Source organism: Prionailurus bengalensis, chromosome D1 (genome assembly GCF_016509475.1).
Source record: "Prionailurus bengalensis isolate Pbe53 chromosome D1, Fcat_Pben_1.1_paternal_pri, whole genome shotgun sequence".
Lineage (NCBI taxonomy): Eukaryota > Metazoa > Chordata > Mammalia > Carnivora > Felidae > Prionailurus > Prionailurus bengalensis.
Window position 1 is genome coordinate 110149042 of NC_057346.1, and position 19481 is coordinate 110168522.

Genomic DNA, 19481 nt, shown 5'->3' on the forward strand with positions numbered 1-19481 from the left:
TTGTGCACCGGGGAATTAGTTGTTCACTGCCTTTAACATTAACAGTGCTTATTAACATCCTGACCCATGGTGAACTTCTTTGATCTGAAACTGAGGCTTGCCATTAATCAACCCAGCAAACTGGAGGTCATTATCACAGGGAAATGAGACCAAAGTAGGGAAGCTCTCAAGATAATGTGGTTCTTTGATGGTTTGGAGGCTGGGGGCATTGCGGAAACCTGACATACGGGAGACCAGAGCCAAAGGCAAGAACGTGGGCACAGGCAGGGGGGCTTGTGGTCGGGAAAGCAAAGACACCAAGAAGCAGTAAGACAAGCTGAGCTGTTTAATCACCTCCTTGGCCAGACTCAAGGCTGTGGTTGCCCTTGAACAACTCACACCTGGAAGCCATTGAGCGTCGCTGCAGATGGGCAGCCACTCGAGTCAGAGGACGAGTTAGGATGGGAAGGGGGAGTTTCGGCACCTCTGACTCGGCCATCTGGCAATCTTGCCCCCAGGTCCTGCTTCAGCTCTGAGAGGTTCCTGGCTGGTCCCCAGGGGCAAGGAACCGAGGGGCATGTCCTAGCCGTGGTGGGAGAATGACCTGAGGCAGGGGCAGCCATTCCCCACATGGCCTATGTTGAGGGTGCAGGGCTGTCCTCACCGGAGTCAGGGTAGAGGCATAGGGCTGGGGGAGAAGGAAGAAGTCAGGAGGCGGGAGTGGAATTGGGGGTTGCCTGGGTCCCACCACCAGTCTGGAATTAAATAGCAGAAGAGGAGCATCGCCCTTGGGAACACTGACTTGTCCCCCCCACCCCCCAACAGTTCCTGGTGATGGGTTGACCTTGGCAACAGACCCTAGCAGCAGGCAGTTGTCCTGACAAGAGGGTGGTCCCTGTTGACAGTCCCTGGCAGTTTCCTGAATACAGGGAAGAAGCTGGCCTGGGAGTCTCGCCCCCAACTACTTGCTCTTCTTGAAGAAGCTGAAGCGTTTTTCTCTCTCTCGTTCTCGGCCGTCCTTGCTTCGAAGCACGACAGGCCCCTCAGCCCCGACCGGTGATACCGGGGGCATGGTCATGGCCCGAGTCATGCCCCGGGCGGCACTGGGCACCGCTGGCTCTTCAGGCTCTCCAGAGGCAGAGGACGCAGTCGCAATGGCTGCATTTACCACCCGCAGCCATGAGCTCATCTCCGCCTGCGGAGGGCACGGGAAGACAGGTGGTCAGCGTCAAGGCAGCCGGGCTGAAGCTGTGGCCTGCAGACGCTGGGAAGCTGAGGAGGAGCAGGCAGGAAAGTGTTTGGACTATTTTGTCTCACTGGAGAAAATGACCCCTTTAAGACGGGAAACAGGTTTTTGGGTGGCCTTCACAAACATCCAGGTGGCACACTGTGAGCTATCTGCTCACGAAGAGGGAGACACTTAAGGAAAAAGAGAGGAGAGGGAAGAAAGGGGAATCTACAACTGGAAGGTTCTGAGAATGGCCCAGAGATAGAGACGCGGGGGGAGAAGGGGCAAGCTCACCTCATCCTTGGCCTGGAATAAATATTCTTTTCCATCCTGCAAGCTGTTGGGAGAAAGAGAAGCCTCAGACCAGAGCTGAGAATCTGGACCGGCTACACCAGCGCTCGTGGAGTCCCAGTGATCACCCTGAGAGCAGGCTGGAGGGCACGTTCTGCACATCCTGCACTTTCCCAGCGCTATGCAAAAGCAGGCCCTTCCTGTTTGGCTGCTGAGGACCACGGTGAGCTCACCTGCATCCCAGGCTGTGCCTCCTGCACTGGCTGCTTGCTGGCAGGCAGAGGCAGGTCCCTGGAGGTCCCCGGAGGCAGGCCGCCTTCAGATTTCCCATGCACCATAATTTTTTGCTTGACATCAGCAGGCAAGCCCGCATCTTGGTGCTCCTGTGCCCTGAGTGCAACCAGACCCCCTCCCGTTCTCTCACCTACATCTCTGTCCCCAAACACCCAGCCCTGTGACTCGATTCCCTCTACTAGCTTGTGGCTCCCCTATACTTCGCATCGCCCCCAACTCCCCTCCCATCCTGAGGGCACTTTGCATTCCTACCCCAACTTGAAGACGTGTTTGCGCTTTCGATAATCAAAGGCGACGCTGCCCTGGGCCCTGGCCAGGCTGACAGGCACTTCTCCGTGGTATGGCACTCCTGTGCTGGCCGCCTTTGCATCCTTATAAAAGCCAAGGCTCCCACGCCGCAGGACGCAGTACACGTTTTGCCATGACCTGGGAGGGATGTGGTGTAGGTGATGAGATGAGACAGGTGACTGGTCTCTATGGGGCCTAGAACCCTAGCTTGGGTGTCTGAGGGCTTCCAGTGCCACTCCTGTCTTTGGGCCCCTTATCTTTACACACTCCTGACCATCACCTGAGGCCCCTGCTCTTCTCTTGGATCCTCTCCTTCTCCCAGAGGACCCTCCTCCTATACCATACCTCTTCCCCGTCTATTTGGAAGAGGTTCCAGGAAAGCCTCTTTTTATTTATTTTATTTTATTTTTCATGTTTATTTTTGAGAGAGAGACAGAGCGTGAGTGGGGCAGGGGCAGAGAGAGAGGGAGACACAGAATCTGAATCAGGCTCCAGCCTCTGAGCTGTCGGCACAGAGCCCGACGTGGGGCTCGAACCCACAGACCACGAGATCACGACCTGGGCCAAAGTCGGACGCTCAACCGACTGAGCCCAGGGAAGCCTCTTTAGAAGGCAGGAGCCGAGAGGCCACCGACGCTGTGCGGCCAGGGCCAGTACCTGTTGGCAGCCTTCTTGCCAAAGGCCTCCATCTCCTGTTTGCGGCACAGCATCCCTTCCATCTGCTCCTGGGCAGAGAGCTCTGGGCCTCGAGGGGGCAAGGTGGCAACCCGGGCTGGCTCCGATGACCTGCTCTGGGGCATTACGGGAGGGGCTGGGCCTCGCGTCCGGGTCTGCTTCTCCCCCCGTGGCCCGTTGGCCTCGTCCCCTGTGCCAGACCCCTGTGGGCAAAATGGACAACAGTGTCAGTGTCAAAGGACCAGATGGGAAATATCTAGCCCAAATGTCATGAAGCTTGAAGTCCAAGAGCTGGTCTTCCCACCCCCTGTTTCCTCTGGGCCCCTGTCTTATCCTATCCCCAGGATCCCCACCGCCTGGCTCACACCCCTCTTCTTCCCTTCATCTCCCGTTATTAACACCCACACCTCTGGGCGAAACTCACAGGTCCTTCTGGGAAGCTGCCTTGCTCCAGTCTCTGTTGTTCCAACAGGGGCTATGAGGACAAAAAGCTGTAAGAGGACATGCAAGATGGGGAGCTAAGATCCTGATCGGGGGGCACAGGGCAGTGGGGGTCACCTGAGGGGACTCTGTATCCGTGCAGACTCCGTTGACGCTGGCCTGCTGTGCAGACGCTGGCGGCCGGGGGCGGGTTCTGGAACAGCAGAAGGTGAGACAGAGTGTTAAGTCCTTGGGTTGCTCAGACTCAGCCACGTTCTCTGTCCCCAGGGGTCCCAGCTCTCACCCATCCCGGGTGGCATCGGGAGCTGTTTGGCTGTCCACCAGGTCCCCTTCAGACAGACCGGCTATGGGCTCTGGGGCAGGGGGCTGTTTCCTCCGTTCCTCCTCCTCCCTCTTTCTTTTCCGTTCCTTCTCCTGCTCCTCCAGCTGTCAAAACATTCTGGGGTCAGAGCGTAGAAGGTTGCACTCAAAAGGATCAGGGAGGGCACTGGGGAAAGCTGAGATGCCTCAGCTCGCCTGATGGAACAGAAAGGATAGAAAGTAGAATTTCAAAAGAAGGTGGGGATTAGAAGCAACGGGGGAGCTGAGGGCTCCTGGAGCCATGGTACAACAGGCACCCACGGCTCACATCCAGGACACGCTGGTACAGTGGGAAGGGAAGACACGTCTTCATCAAGCAGGACAGAGCGCAGGTCTGGGGCAGTGGGAGGGGAGGGCATTCCTCACCGCGGTGAGTTTCTCCAGGGCGCTGAAACGTTCCTCCCAGGCCACTGCGGACTTCTGGAAGGCCTCATGACGCTTGATGAGGCTCTCGACTTCATCGACTGTGCAGCCCAGCTCAGCGCTTCTCACCAATGGCTCTTGGCTGCACAGCCAGGCCTCCGCCATACCCGCATCTCTCCCAAATACGAGCACCTCCAAAACTGGGGGGTTGGGGGGTCAGGAGGAGATAGCAGGTCAGAGCACCAGCAGGGCACTGTTGCCACAGCGCTTCAAGAACAGGGTCACAGAGGGAGCTACTGCCCCAGGGCAGAAGCGCAGGGCAGAGGCAGGCAGTGCCAAGGGCAGGCACCTTGAATTCCATGCCCAGGCCTCTTGGTCTTACATACTCTGGAAACTACAGGGTGCGAGATCCCCAGCCCCTTCTCCCAGGGCCTGGTGCCCTCAGCCAGTTCCCTGGTGCCCACGGCAGCTCACCAAGCTGGAGCCAGTCCATTTTCTCCTGCCACTTGTCTGCTGTCTCCTGGCGCCGTGCCTGCAGCTGAGACAGCTTCTCCGAGATCTAGGGGGCAGAGATGTGAGTTAGCACCCAGTAGGACCTTTCTGGGGTCTCTGGAGGACTCACACAGGGAACTAGAGATTTCTGATTTCAGGAGGCAGACGGTTCTGGGGGCAAGTTGGAATGGGGAAATCGTGAACAGCACCAAGGGGAAGGGGGTGGTTCTGCGAAGGAAGAACGAGAGGGAGGAGGAAGACTCAGAGGAGAGATCAGCACCGAGGCCTCCCCCTGTGAGGACGACCTGGCTGCACCCACACCTCACCCACCTCCTCAGCTGCGTAGTGGCTCCTGGCAAGCAGCCCCTGCCCCATGTCGATGCAAGAGGAGAAGCGGTCGGCCCTGGCCTCTATCTCTGCCTTGATGCCCTGGTGGTTCTTGATGACCAGATCTGCGGAGGACACATCCCTGGGGGTACAGAGACCACATTACCGCTGCCCACAACCCTGTCCCAGCCCCCAGCCCACAGCCCTTGGAGGCTGCAGGGCACCGTGGCCCTCACCGGGGCCGCTCCTGGGCATCCATCTGCAGGTTCACCCCATCCATCCACAGCATCAGCTCCCGGACGGCCTTGAAGAAGCGGAACTTGTCCGTGGTGTCCAGGAGCAGCTGGCGGCGGGCGGCAGAGCTTCCCTGAAGCTGGGTCCAGGCCTCAGCCACAGCCTGCATGTGGCGGCCGATCTCCTCAGCCTTGTCTCCAGCATAGGCCTTCTGGAGCCGATGGCCATCATCCTGCACCTGCTGGACCTGTGGGCCCCCCCGACCCCCGCTCAGAGTGAGGCAGAGCTGGGGGTCTCCAACGAGCAGGGGTCTCTCCGGTCCTGGTCTCTGTGCTCTATCTCCCATCCATTTTACCAGCCAGAGAAGCAGGAGGCAGAGCAGAGGGTAGCCGCTGGGAAAAATGAAGGCCGGTGCCCAGAGTAAGCCCTGTCATACCCTGCCCTGCTGGGTCTCAACATGGGGCCTGGGGAGTCTGGCGGGGGCAATCTTTTAAACAGACCACTGGCCAATTGAGCTTCCAGAGGCCTGCCCAGGACACGAGGGGCCTCAACGATTGCTAGAATGAGATTTTCAGCCATGAAGGGACTTGGGTATTGGTTGACTGGGTTTAAACGGTTGGAGAAAGAATCTATGCTTCTGTGGTGTGGGTCTGGAGCTCTGACCTGGGTGGGACCAACAGGCAGATTTTAGTATGCTATGAAGAATCCAGCCATTGAGACCATCTGGAAATGTCATGGGCCCCCAAGAAGGCTGGTCATTAAAGGTGTGGATGCTGTGGCTAGATATACCCTGGCCAGAGAGGTTTCCCTGGAACCACTCTTAACTTTGTCCTTAAGCATCCCTCCAGAGGATGCCAACCCCCCACCATTTCCCATGAAGTCTCCTCTGAGCACCGCCTCCCCCCCGCCCCGCTCCCCCAAATCACCATGCTTGGGTCAGACCTGGGCACTGAGGGCCTGGATGTCATGCTCAAAGGCGCAGTGGCGGCGTTGCAGGGCCTCGGCTGCGTTGAGGTCCCGGCCGGTCCCGTCGGGAAGCTGCTGCTGCTTGTGCTGCACGCGCGCCAGTGCTTGGCGCGCCCCGTGCAGGAAGCGCTGCAGCTCGTGCGCCGCTGCCAGCACCTGACCCCGCGTGTCCAGCAGCTCGAGCAGGTCCGCCCAGGCCTCATTGAGGCTGTCCTTCCACTCGGCCACGGTGGCCCGGGCGGCATGGCCCCCAGCGATGAGCCCGTTGGCCAGTGCGTTGGCGCTGTCCACACGCTCCTGACCGATGGTACTCGTGTCCCGGGAAAACTCTCGGAATTTGTCCCGGAGCATCTGGAGGAGGAAGCAGTTACGCGGACAGCGCTTTAACACGGGTAGATGCAGTCCCTGTCTAGTGGGCGAGACTTGTAGCCCCAAACCTGAGAAGTGACTCTCCCCACGGGCCACAAGGGCCAAAACAGGTTTCTTCAGCAGGACAACTGGTTCCCATTTACCCCACATGTGACTGATGCCCCCAGCCTCCAGCAAAAGCATTAGGGGTGCTTGGAACCTTTGGCCGTCAGGCAAAATACCCTAACTATGGTCCATGTGTCTGCACTAACGGGGGCCCAAATTCCCAAACAGTGCAGAGGAAGTCACCTGTGCTGTTGGATTGGAAATTTCCTTTTTGCCCACACCTGCGTGCAGTCCCATGACCTCTTTTCTGCACGGTTCTTCAAATTAAGTACCCAAGGGCGGTGCCTGCTCAGCCCGCTCTTGCACCCCCTGCCCCTCGATGCTCTGCCAGAAGGAGGCGCTGGCCTCCCGGGGGGGTCCTCCGCACCTCCCAGAGCAGCTCTGTGGCTGGTGGGCTGGTGCCCGCCCTGCACTCACAGTCACGTGCTCGTAGTCCTGGCCCAGCTCGTGGGAGGCTGCCACCACCTCGCGCTCCTGGATCCACTGCTCCAGGTCGTCCAGCTCACGGCGGAGCTGGCACAGCCGCAGGTGCTCCTGCAGGCGCTCCCGCCGCTCTCCCGCCAGCTCCTTCAGGCTGGCGTACAGCTTGTCCACCTGCGCTTGGCGGATGGATATTCGCGTGCTGTGGGGACAGGGGTGGCAGGACTTAAGACACATGGCTCTGAACCCTACCTATCCTATACAGTCCAGTCCCTTCTGCCCGCCCCCCCCTCCCCCCACTACTTGCCAAGTCTCTGCCTGTCTAGCTTTCTAAATAGTTCTGTACACATGTAGCACAGAAGGCCCCACAGTCCCGGCACCACCCTGGAACCCGTTCTTGTCTCCCCCAGGAGCCGTGCTCCCCCTTGTTCCCCGCCGTGTTCACCTCTCTGGGTGGTTGTGGTCAATCATGTCTTGGCTGCTGGCTGCCAGCTGATGGATGGTCTGAGCATAGTCAGCCAGGGCTTGTTCCAGTACCTGATGCTTCTTCACCTCTGCCTGGGCGCTGAGCTCGTCCTGGGAACGACAGTGGGCATCAGGGAGCAGGGGGCTGGGGAAGAGAGTGGCAGCCACACAGCCTGAGCTCTGCTGGGCCTCTCACCTTGGCTTTCTCCTGGCCCATCATGTGTAACTCCTGCTCGCCCATCCAGGCCTCCGCCTCGGCGGCATCGCGGTAGAACTGCTGGGCCCGCAGGGCCTCCTCCAGTCGCTTGCCTCGAAGCTCCAGCTCGTGGCTCAGGCGTTTCCACATATCCTGCAGCTCAGCCAGCTCTGGGCCTGCCGCTGCTGCTCCCAGAGTACGCTGCCGCTCCGTCAGGTCCGCGATCCGCGGCTCGTGGCCCTGGATCTCCTTCTGCAGGGTCTGTCCACAGCAGTAGAAGAGGACACTCTGAGAGGGGGCCCCTCGCCACATTCCCCCTTCCACCTGCTCCACAGCCAGCCCCCTACTTTCAGCTTTCTTTCTTCCTGAGTCCTCCTCACTTGCCCCCTCCTCTGACCTAAGAATGGGATGGTAACACCCCTTCAGTCCACCTGATCTGCTACAAAGAGAACCCACCCTCCTTTGGTGAAGAGAGGCCAAGCACTGAAGTCTAGAATGACACACAGATTGAGGGGGAGCCAGAGAAACCCCAATTTTTTTTTTTTTAAGAAAAAACAAACTTCCAAGTCTGGGAGGCCCTTGAGACCCTTTCTTTTGCCTTTAGCCTTGGCCTCACCTGGTTTTTCTTCATGAGAAGCTGGACACTGGGCAGGTCCTTGCCATGTTCCATGGAGCTAGCCATGGGTAGCCGCTCTGTCACCCACAACTGGATGAGAAAGAGGGGGTCAGTGGAGGTCCAGAGGGCAAAGTGAGAGCTGGGGTTGGACAGTGGGGAGACTTGGGGAGAGGTTTGCTAGGGCTCCTGGTGTGTGCCTGCTGGGAATGGTCATCTCTGAGTCTGGGGCACAGGGACCCAGAGGGCATCCCCAAGAGTCCCTCGAGAGTCCGTTTTCCATGCCAAGGGAAGAGATGCTGGCATCTCCCCAGCATCCAGGAAGGAGACTAGAAAGCGAATGGCAGGGAGCAATTTGCCACGATGACGACTCTACCTCAGCCCAGACTCTAGTGACTCACAATCTCATCCTCCACGTCCCGGTGGAACTGGTGCTGCTCACGGGAGGCGTGCAGGCGCCGGCAGCGCTCCTTCATGGGCTGGCACAGGGCCCGGAACTTCTCCTCCACAGCTCTCGACGTCCTCTCCACCTCCCCTGCGCCCTGGTCCTCCTGGGCCAGCGCTGTCGCCTGGGCCTGGATGGCCTCCACCTCCTTCTCTCGCACTGCCATCTCCCGTTCCAGCATCTGCAGCCCGGGGAGGAAGGAGGTGTTGTCACCACACATCTGCCTTCAAGCTCAGAGGAGACTCCACACTTCCTGTGGCCAATCAAGATTTCTTATCCCCGGGGTTCACCCCAGGGAGAGCATCTCCTCATGGCCTAGCTCAGTGGACCTCAAACTCTAATATACATAAGAGCCTGCGGGGGAGATGTGATAACGGGGCCAGTTGTCAGTTTACTGCCTCTCAGACCCCAAATCACCTCAGCTCCAGGTACATCTTTTCCTGTTTTGAGATGTTAGGACTGAACCCTGTCGACCTTTCTCCTTTGCCAGCTGGTGCAATGCTGGGTCTTGTCATTAGAGGGCGCCAGAGGCACAGCACAATGCAAGGAGGGGAAGGTGCAATTTATGGTTCTTGTGTGTTTTTTTGCTCTTGCTCCTATAGCAAAACTGCCCATGGTGTGCAGGAAATCCAGTGGCTCTCACCACCCTCCAGCAAATTTTGCTGGCATCCCAGTGGTAACTTCCTGCTGGCCAGTGTTGGCCCGCCAGCATTAGACTGGCCTGGTCCCAGGATACCCCAGCAAAGTTCTACAATACCTACCCCTGGGCCCCGGCCCTCTCCAACGAGGTCTGAAACAGCCGTGGGGTCAGGGGGGATGCATCTCAGTCCTCCTTGGGTACCCCTCCCCAGCACTAGAGGTAGTAGCTGCTCCCTACATTTGCCGTTTCTGTGCCATTTAGAGCAGGGATCAGCAAATCCAGCTCCCTGCCTGTTTTTGTAAATAAAGTTTTATTGGCGCACAGCCACACCCATTATTTTACATATTGCCTGTGGCTGCTTTTATCCTACAGAACAGAGTTGAATACTCATGACAGAGACCATATGACCTACAACAGCCAAAATGTTACGGTCTGGCCCTTTATAGAAAAATGTTTTCTCATCCCTGCTTTCGATTTCTACCTTTTGGTAGTTAACCACCTTTAACTAACTGATACTTCTTTTTTACTAAAATTTCATTGTTCAAGTTAGCGAATGGTTTCTATCTTCTGACTTCAGTCTGACAGACACATGCTCCCAGAGATTCGGAGACGGTGGCCCATGGACATTGCTTTGAGAAATACTGGTGCAGATGTTGTCTGTGAGGCCTGAGAATGACCTCCCAAATCTCAGGAGCTACAGACTCCCTCCTCCTCTCTGCTGCGGTTCCCCATCCCCATCACAGGCCTGCAGAGCACCTGTTGCTTCTTGAGCAGAATGTTGACACTGGTGAGGTCCTTGCCGTAGTCGTCAGAGTGCAGCTGGGCCTGCAGACTCTCCAGCCAGCTCTCCAGGGCGGAGCAGCTCTGGGCAAACAGCTCGGCTCGGTTGGCATCGAAGAGGCTACGGGCCTTGGCCTGGGTGGTGCTCTCCAGCCTGTCCCAGCGCTGGTGCAGGTCCTCCAGCTTCTCAGACACCAGGGCCTTCAGCTCTGGCTTCTCGAGGGTCAGCTCCCGCCCTTCCTGGGTGGTGGGACAAAGAAGGTGTCAGTGTCAGAATTAGATAATGCTGGGTGCCCGTCACCAGTCCACTGAGCCTCTGACTTTGGCTCAGGTCACAATCCTATGGTTCGTGAGTTCGAGCCCCACATCGGGCTTGCTGCTGTCAGAGCGGAGCCTGCTCTGGATCCTCTGTCCTCCTCTCTCTCTGCCTCTCCCCTGCTTGTACTTTCTCTCTCAAAAATAAACAAACATTACCCAAAAAAAAAAAAAAAAAAAAAAAGAATTAGATACTGCCGAACTTTATGGGTTGGTAACAGATCAGAGACCTAAAGGGCAGTAGGAACCTGAAGTGAAGGCAATAATTGCAAGTTCTTGCATACTCTCCGTAACATGCTCTTCTCAAGGTTTCAGACCTCTTCTAGCCCCTCCACCCCCCACTGCTGGGTTGCACCCTACTTGTTCAAGGTCTGGCTCAAATCTCATTTCAACTAAGAAGCCATGGAGACCTTTCCTACTCTGGGCTCCCTCATGCTAGTGGCTTCTGGGGTTACGCCACACATGGTCTTGTATATTTGCCATCTTCTCCTGTTTCGCAGCAAGCCACCCTTTCCCTGAGTTATGTACACCCAAGTCCCACCTGCTCTCCCCACTCCCAGCCTTTCTGCTTGAGGACTTTCGTGGCTGGGGAGGTGAGGGAAGCATGGTCTCCTGACCTGCATGCAAGGCAGACCGGAAGTGCCCAGGAGTTACTGCCCAAGGAAGCAGCCCGCAACCAGTGACAGACAGGGAGCCGGTGGACAAAGACTCAGCATCCTTGTTCTTTGGCTGGGATTATGTGGATGCATGTTCTACACTGTCTCCCATGTTCCCATGGTGCCCCATTAGTACTGAGCACCAGTGGCCCACTGGGGTGACTGGCATGGCAGCGTGGGCCCGTTATCAAATGCCTTTCCTTTTCCATCCCATCACCCCACGCCCCCACCGGTGTTCTCGGTGGTCATCTGTCATAAAGTGGCCTGCACTGGAAACCTCATTTCAGGGTCTGCTGCTAGAAGAACACAGGCCAAGACACTGCCTTGAAGCCACTTTGTGCATGGCTGCCAGGATGAATGTCAGAGTCTAGCACTGCTTGGGTCACTTCACAAACCTTCAGCACAATCCACACTTCGATGCACAGTCCTTACGTGGTGTTCAGGGCTTTTCATGACTTGGCCTAGCAGGCTTTTCCTACCTTTTCTTCCATGGGGCCCCTTCACACATTCTACGTTCCTGCCAGTCTGACTTACCCCCTTGCTCCCATATAGGTACCCCACTTATGCATCTTGGGCTTCCTGTTTGCATGGTTTTCTCTGCCCAGAAACATTTTTCCTCCAGTGTCTCTGCTTGTCCAAATTCTACTCATCCTTCATGGACTGCCCTGGAGGCTCCAGCCTCTAGGATTCCTGTGCCTCTTCTCTCCTTGTAAACAAAGCTTTATTGGTACATAGCTTTACGGGCACACACAGAGGGCCTAGGCTTTATCAGGCCCTCTCTCACTGCATTTGCAATATTCTGCTCTGGATTTAATTTAGGTATTTGTGTATACATCTCATAGCCTGGCTATCGTGTCATTCTTCAAGGGTGGAGCCTACAATGGAACTGCCTATGTACCCTTCTCAGTGCCTAATATAATGCTTTTGCATATAGTAGCAGCAAATAGTAATATTTGCTGAATAAACGGAAACACTGGGCATACACTGGTCTCCTCCTCTCCCCAACCATCATGCCCTTGAGGGAAGGAAAGTATCTTTTTATATACCTTGCAGTACCTAGCAAAGTGCTGAGCACACATATTGTTGCCCAGGAATACTTGCTGAGTTGAAATAAAGTTTTATCTGTGCTCAGCTCTTGAGGAAGTGGTACCAAGTACCAAGTACCAGGAAGAATAAGACTCAAAAGCAAGGGTTGGCAAAAAGGTGCTCTGTGGGCTCATTGTGGCCCACCACTTGTTTTTATAAATAAAGTTTTATTGGAACGCAGCTATACCCGATCGTTTATGTATTCTCTATGGCTGCCTTTGTGCCGCACTGGCACGTAGCAGAAACCGTGTGGCCCGCAAAGCTGAAAATATTTACCATCTGGCCCTTTGCAAAAGTTTGCTGACCCCTGCTGAAGAACGTCATCCTCCTCCGGACCCAGGGATAGTTACGGTGTTGACCCAAGGCTGCAGTTTGGCTCCCGTACTACAAATTTGTACTTTCCCACAGTTCTGGAGTCACTGTCTCATGGACCGAAGACCTTTGTTCCCCAGACCGTACACCTCCACCTTGGAGGTTTGGCACCAGAGGCCCCGTGACCTGTAACCCTGAAGGAACCATAGACTAAAGCCAGGATCCCTCCCTGTACTGTGGCCATGATCCTGTCCAGACGAGGCCCCAGGGCTCTCTTCCTGCTGCTGTTGTCACACCACTCACCTTGTCTACCTTGTCCAGCCAGTCTTTGTTGGCGGCCAGCTCAGCCATGAACGCCTGGTGCTTCTGCCACTTGGTGTGCAGGTTGCGGGCCTCATCGTAGGACACGTCCTGGGCTGTCAGCATCTTCTCATCAATCCAGAGCTTCAGCTGGACCAAGCGTAGAGCAGGGGTGGAGAAGGGCAGAGCACATTTCAGATGGAGTGGAGCGTAAGGGGGCGAGGTGAGCTGGGAGAAGTGGTGGATGTGGGGAGAAGCCATGCAGGTGGCTTATTCAGGTGATACTTATTCAGGTGATACCACAATGGACTTACTCTAGGCTCAGAGAGCCAGGGCGTTTTATCAAAGGGATGGCTAGGGAATGTCGGAGGGGACATGGGGGTACCAAGAGCCTCACCTCGTGACAGTCTTGTAGGAAATGCTGCTGCTCTCGGTTGTCCCGAAGACGGCCCAAGAGCTGTTGCACGGCTTCTTGATTCTTCTTGTGTCTGTAATGACAGTCTCTTGTGAGACCCTTGAACTTGCTGTCAAAGGGTTATGGCCCTCTAACTAACCTAGAAGCCTTCAGTCCTCTTGTTATGGGGACAATGCCTTCCGGGAGCACTGCAAGACAATCCAGGGATCCTGATGTCCAGCATCCAGCGACTCCAGTGGCCTTCATCTCCCCTGGTGTGGGGGAGGCAGGGCTTCCCAGCTCCTGGCTTAGTCTCTCTCCAACCACTTAGTTCTTCCTCCTCTACTGTTTGTCAGCCCCCACCACCATCTGTCTGCCTGTGCTGCGTTCTCCAGCTTCTTCCTCAATGAAACAGGCCATGCTGTTTTCGCTCACTTCCCCCTTGGGCCTCTCATTTACCCACTGTCTTTACCATACCTCCTCTCGATGGAGTCAGCCTTCTCCTGGATCTTCTCGGCATGGATGTTGCCTTCAGACACCAGCTGGCGCCCAGCCTCCAGTAGCCCGCGGATCCGCTCTCCGTTGGCATCCATGGTGCTCATGAAGTCTTCCAGTTTTTTTATGGTGGCATCAGCAGCTTGGAGTGTCCCCGGCATCTCCGTGTGGGACAAAACGTATTCCTGTGTGGGAGGAGAGGTACGGAGCTCACTTCTCAAAAGCACTTGTCAACTTTTCAGAAGGGACTTCCTGAAAGGACATATCAGACATGGAGGCCAGGTGGGGAGAGGAGAGGAGACAGCCTGGCTCTGAAGACAGAGTGGAGGGGTGAGGGGTGCCTGATTATGCTGCAGTCTTGCAAAGTTACAAGGGAGCTAGGCAGGAGGACCCTAATAGCCCAAGTCCCGTTTTATCTTCTTTCTGGCCACATATTTAACACTTACATGGCAGGTCAGGTTTTCTATTTCTTCTCAAGCCAGTTTTGGTAAGTTATACCGACATCTTTTTATTCTGTTTAATCTTTTTTTGTTGTTGTTGTTTTTTTAAGTAAGCTCTAACCCTATGTGAGACTTGAGCTCACGACCCTGAGATCAAGAGTCGCATGTTCTACTGAATGAGCCAGCCAGGTATCTACATCTTTGTTTGTTTGTTTGTTTGTTTGTTTTACTCCCACATTTTTCTTTTTTTTTTAAATCAACTTTTTTTGGGATGTTTATTTATCTTGAGAGAAAGAGAATGAGTGAGTGAGGGGCAGAGAGAGCAGGGAGAGAGAGAATCCCAAGCAGGCAGCATGCTGTCAGCGCAGAGCCTGAGGGAGGGGCTCAAATCCATCAACCGTGAGATCATGACCTGAGTCGAAACCAAGAGTCAGACGCTTCACCAACCCAGCCATCCAGGCGCCCCGCCCATATTCTTCTAACATGCCCTCTCTGTCCATCCTGGTTCTTCAACTACTCCCTCACTGCCATTTCCTCCCCACCCACTTCTCTCCTCCACACTTCTCCACCCCTAGTTCCCTCTCTTCCTGGGTGGGACTTTGTGTCCCAGGGCTCTTACCTGGCTGCTGAGCACACCTTCGGCCTGGCGAGCATCCCGCAGGAAACCTTGGAAGCCATGGGCCTGGGCCAGACGGCCTTGCCGGCTCTCCCACATGCGGCCCAGCTCCTCCCAGCCGGTTCCCAGGGCTTCGAGTCGCTGCCGTAGGAAGAGGCACTGCGGATCAGCCTGGTCCCGGGTCACCTCCTCACCCAGGGCCCGGAGCCGGCTGTACTCGCCCCGGGCCCGCTCCACCTCTCCCCGCAGGGCTGCGTGTTGGGCCAGGAGGGCCTCTGCCTCAGGCAGGGTAGCCGGCCCTTCTTCAGAGGCCACAGAGGTCTGCGTGCGACCGAGCCAAGCCTGGAAGTCATCTAAGCTGCGCAGGAAGTCCTGCAGCCGCCGCGCCTCACCCAGTGATTCTTCTCGCCGTCGCATGGTGGCCCTTAGGTCTTCCCAGCCAGCTTGCACCTCTCCAAGCCGGGCATTGATGGCAGGGGCTTGGGCGGGGTGGCCAGCAGCCAGGGCATTTGCCTCTCGAGTCAGTTCGCCCACCCGAGCGGCGATGGCCTCCAGGTCCCGCTCGGTGCCGGCCAGCTTCCGCTGCAGTGCCAGCACCCCGGCCAGGTCATTGCCCAGGCCCTGGGTGGACTCGATGACTTTGGTCTTTTCTCTCATCCAGGCCTGGGTCTCTGTGCACTCTAAGTGGTAGTTCTGGATGCTCAGGGCCGATGTCAGGGCCGCCTTCTTGCCGTCTGCCAGGGTCCTAAACTGCTGCCACCTGACAGTAGAAGGAGGGCCTGGTGTCTAGAGCTGCTCGGCTTTCCTGCCCCATTTAGGTATTTTCCTGCCCCATTGGAAGCTTCTTCCTTGCCTCTCTCTCCTCTGGCATAGTCCTCCACCTGCTTCTGCTTGTTAAAGAGGCTGCTCCTCGCTCACCCTCCCGACCCCTCGATTGCTCCCTGTCCAGGCACAAGTCCTTTCGGATTACCTTTACCCCCTTCATTTGTCTCAACATTTCCCGCCTCTGCCCCATAACGTGTTCCAGATGACCTTCCTTCCTCGTTTTTAGCATCCATTCCATGCCCTACAGAACTCCCTCTGGCTGCCATCCCTGTCTGCTGCATCCTTTCTGGGTTGCCCTCCCCAACCCCACCTGTGGTTGAGCTGCTTCTGGGTATTGATGATACTGTCCTTGCCCGGGGGTTTGGCCTTCAGCAACTGCTCCGCAATGTCATTCACAGCAGTAATCCGTGCTGCAAGGGCGTTCATTTCAGGCTCCAGGGTCTCGAACCTGAGAGGGTGGAAGAGGGTGGAAGCGGTGGCTGTGGATTGTGGGAGCGGTGGTGCACCAGCCCATCTCCCCTGGATGCCCAGGCAAACTTCCTCTCTGTCCACCCGAGGCTGATCTTCAGGAGCCTCTGCACAGCTTCACGTATAATACCTGCAGCATCTGTGGCTCAAGTGGGGAGCCTCAGTTCCCCCCAAGCAAGTAGAAAAGCAATCCCCTCTGGAGTTAATCAAGGAGATGATGAAAGCGAATGTCACGAACAGTTGCACGAGCCAAACAAATTCCTGGCCCAGGGCTTCATCCTTTATGGGAACCTCCCCATTCTTCCTGGAACCCCTTTGCTGCCTACCTGGGTCCCCTCCTATTAACATGTATTAAAAAATGAATTGACAACCAAAAATTTGTTTGCGTGATAAAGATGTGAAGCATAACTTCTCCTAGGGGCGTTGGATATTCTCACAGAGTCTGCAAACATTTTCTGTAAGGGGCCAAATAGCAAGTGTTTTAGGCCTTTGGGCCATAAGATCCCAGTCAAGAGAATTTAGCTCTGCTATTGTAGAGCAATACAAAAAAGTAAAAGCAGCCAGGGACCATACGTAAACAACGAATGAGCATGGCTCTGTTCCAATAAAGCTTTATTTTAAAAAAACAGGCAGCAGGCTGGATTTGGCCCCAGGATTGTAGTTTGCTGATCTCTGTCATAGAATATCTTGAAAACCAAGAAAAAAAAATCTTTGAATACATTTTTTAAGCCACCAGGAAATTTGATTATGGAATGAGTAACAGACATCAAGGAATTGCTGGTTCTGTTCTATGTGAGAATGGTATTGTGGTTCTGTAAGAAAAATGTCCTTTCTAAATGATTTTGAGATGTATTATTCTGTAAGTAAACCTACTTCATAAGAGGTTAATCAGTGTATCTGCCTGAAGGTTTGTAACATCAAAGCCTCAGCTCTTTTAAGTCCACACATGCAATTAAAAAATAATTTACTCTATTTTGGAATACTTCTTCATATGTTAGAGGACACATCCTGAAGAATGTAGAAGTGAAAATGATAATGTGGGGATTTGCTAACTTTTAAAAGGAAAAGGGCGCCTGGGTGGCTCAGTTGGTTGAGCGTCTGACTTCAGCTCAGGTCATAATCTCACAGTTCCTGAGTTCGAGCCCCGCGTCAGGCTCTGAGCTGAAAGCTCGGAGCCTGGAGCCTACTTCGGATTCTGTGTCTCCCTCTCTCTCTGCCCCTCCCCTGCTTGTGCTCTCTTTCTCTCTCTCAAAAATAAATGCGAAAAAAAATTTTTTTAAGAAAAGGAAAAATAACCAAATATAGAAAGATACTGACAATTATTGAATCTGGATGATTGGGTATATAGGAGCTTGCTGTATAACATTTTCTTCTTTAAAAAAACTTTTTAAAGTTTATTTATTTTTGAGAGAGAGACAGAGAGAGCTGGGGAGGGGCAGAGAGAGAGAGAGAATCCGAAGCAGGCTCCACACTGTCAGCACGGAGCCCGATGTGAGGCCCGAACCCACAAACCATGAAATCATGACCTTAGCTGAAACCAACAGTTGGGACTCTTAACCCACCGAGCCACCCAGGGGCCCCTAATGTTTTCTCTGAAAATATTTTTCATTAAAATGAAAACACAATCGTTAAGACTCAAGGGTTGTAGCAAGAGCAGACAGCTTATGGCAGGGCCCGCCACCCACACGCTGGCCTCCCAGCTCGCAAGGCCTTCCCCGAGGGAGCCAGCAGGGGGCCTACCTTTGCTGCACAACCTCCAGGTCCTCCAGGCGCTCGGGCAGGGCCAGCCCATTGAGCCACTGCTCCTTCTCCTCCACCCACAGCCCACAGGCCCCGGCCTCGCTGAGCATGGTGTAGAGCGCCAGGGCTGCCTCCAGGGCCCGCGCTCGTTCGCCTGCCCGGGCCTGCAGCTCCTCGTAGTGCCGCTCCAGCGTGGGCACCCTGCCCTGCCCCTCGGGCGTGCGGCTCAGTGCAGGAGGCAGGGCTGCGGCCTGTTCCCTCAGGGCATCCAGGGCTGGCCGGTGGCTCCGGATCTCCTCCTCCAGGGCCCGATGCTGTCGGGCCAGGGCCTGCGTGGAGAACTCGTCGTGCCCCAGCTCGGGGCTGGACACCAGGCGCAGCGCGTCCACCAGCCAGGCCTCCATGTCGTTTGCGTCTGCCTGGAACTGGTAGAGGCTGGCGGCCTGGGCAAGCCGCTGAGCACGCTCCTCTGCCAGGGCCTCCAGCCGCTCCCACTGTGCTTGCAGCTCGGCTGTGCGGGCGGCGGCCTGGCCCGCCCCGGGATGGCCCTCCGCAACTAACTGCTGGCCCTGCTCCAGCGTAAGCTTCAAGGGCCCTAGCCGGCCGCTCATCTCGCCTCGCAGGGCTGTGTGTTTGTTGAGCAGGCGGAGGACGCCGGTCAGGTCCCGGCCAGTTTCTGCTGAGGCCAGCAGGTGCTGCTGCTCCCGAACCCAAGCCTCGGCCTCACCCACCTCCCAGAGGAAGCGCCAGAGGCGTCGGGACTCCTCCAGGCGGGCCCGCCGGGCCGCTGCTAACTCGCACAGCGCCTCGTAGCTCTGCTCCAGGGAGGCCACCCGCTCTGACACCAGCTGTGGGTCGCACGGCTTGTACTCTGAAAAGGTCAGAGTGGAGGGTTGAGAGCTGTGACTCAGCCACCCTGCGGCCTCTACCCATCCATGGTTACAAATCTCCACCCCCCCCCCCACCCCCCAGCTCTCAGGGCTCCCTCCCTAGCTCAGTCACCTACCATCCACCCCTCATCCTTCCTGTCCCTGGTTTTCCCTGACCTTGCTGCTTCCGTTCTTAATGTTCTCCTCCCCAGACCCTCCCTCCCCTTCTCCGCTCCCCCCACCACCCCGTGTTCACCTTTCCCTGGGTCACAGAAGCGCAGTGCAGAGGCGCTCACGGCCCGCACCCTCTCAGCCTGCACAGCGATGTCTGCCTCCACCAGCTCGTGCAGCTGCAGCAGGTCCTCCACTCCAGCCAGGTGCTTGCCCAGGTCGTGAGACTGCAGCCGGCCCTGCCAGGACAGGTGGCATGCCCATGGCTCTCCGAGGGCCACCCAGGACCCACCCACCCCCGCCAGCCCTCTTTCAGTCCTGCCACACACACCGGGCTAATCTTGCTCCCTTTTCCTGGATCCACGGAACCTCCTAACCCCCTCTGTGGGGGGGCTCTGGGTGTCACACCCAGATGAGCACACCTGCTCATGTGCGACAGCTCTCTCTCTCTCTCTGTCTCTCTGTCTCTCTGTCTCTCTCTCTCTCTCTCACACACACACACACACACACACACACACACACACAGTGACACCCCAGCTCTGTTCAGCTCCCTGGCCATTTTGTACTCAACTCCCCTCCTGTGGAACGACTTTCTTACTAACCCTTGCTCCTGAAATCTCTGTTCTGACTCATCTTCTCAGACCCAGATTCTTGCCACCCTCCTGCGGTCATGGCTTAGTCCCCAGCACCCCAGCAACTTCAGTGTCTCTCCAGACCCAGCCTCATCCCCATCCCTTGCACAGGTCACTACACCACCTCTAACTGGCCCCTTGGCTCCCACTCTAGCTCCCCACGGTCCTCCTTCATCTCATGGTCAAGGTGA

General features: G+C 56.1%; 1 protein-coding gene across 4 annotated transcripts in view; it reads right to left on the minus strand.

Moving 5' to 3' along the window:
* Positions 1 to 310: 310 nt before the first annotated feature.
* SPTBN2 (spectrin beta, non-erythrocytic 2) overlaps positions 311 to 19481 on the minus strand; it is a 39502-nt gene continuing 20331 nt past the window's right edge. For all 4 annotated transcript variants that reach the window (XM_043581727.1, XM_043581728.1, XM_043581725.1 and 1 more), the window contains 25 exons: positions 18744 to 18897; positions 17619 to 18489; positions 15721 to 15858; positions 14589 to 15345; positions 13512 to 13714; positions 13038 to 13128; positions 12644 to 12790; positions 9948 to 10211; positions 8508 to 8732; positions 8110 to 8199; positions 7494 to 7754; positions 7278 to 7408; positions 6830 to 7034; positions 5915 to 6289; positions 4975 to 5219; positions 4742 to 4880; positions 4394 to 4478; positions 3923 to 4119; positions 3480 to 3622; positions 3314 to 3389; positions 3180 to 3230; positions 2738 to 2958; positions 2045 to 2218; positions 1502 to 1544; positions 311 to 1174 (listed from right to left, as the gene is read on the minus strand). In XM_043581727.1, coding sequence (XP_043437662.1) covers positions 941 to 1174; positions 1502 to 1544; positions 2045 to 2218; positions 2738 to 2958; positions 3180 to 3230; positions 3314 to 3389; positions 3480 to 3622; positions 3923 to 4119; positions 4394 to 4478; positions 4742 to 4880; positions 4975 to 5219; positions 5915 to 6289; positions 6830 to 7034; positions 7278 to 7408; positions 7494 to 7754; positions 8110 to 8199; positions 8508 to 8732; positions 9948 to 10211; positions 12644 to 12790; positions 13038 to 13128; positions 13512 to 13714; positions 14589 to 15345; positions 15721 to 15858; positions 17619 to 18489; positions 18744 to 18897 — 5520 coding nt within the window. In that variant the 3' untranslated portion in view covers positions 311 to 940. The remainder of the gene's footprint in view (positions 1175 to 1501; positions 1545 to 2044; positions 2219 to 2737; positions 2959 to 3179; positions 3231 to 3313; positions 3390 to 3479; positions 3623 to 3922; positions 4120 to 4393; positions 4479 to 4741; positions 4881 to 4974; positions 5220 to 5914; positions 6290 to 6829; positions 7035 to 7277; positions 7409 to 7493; positions 7755 to 8109; positions 8200 to 8507; positions 8733 to 9947; positions 10212 to 12643; positions 12791 to 13037; positions 13129 to 13511; positions 13715 to 14588; positions 15346 to 15720; positions 15859 to 17618; positions 18490 to 18743; positions 18898 to 19481) is intronic.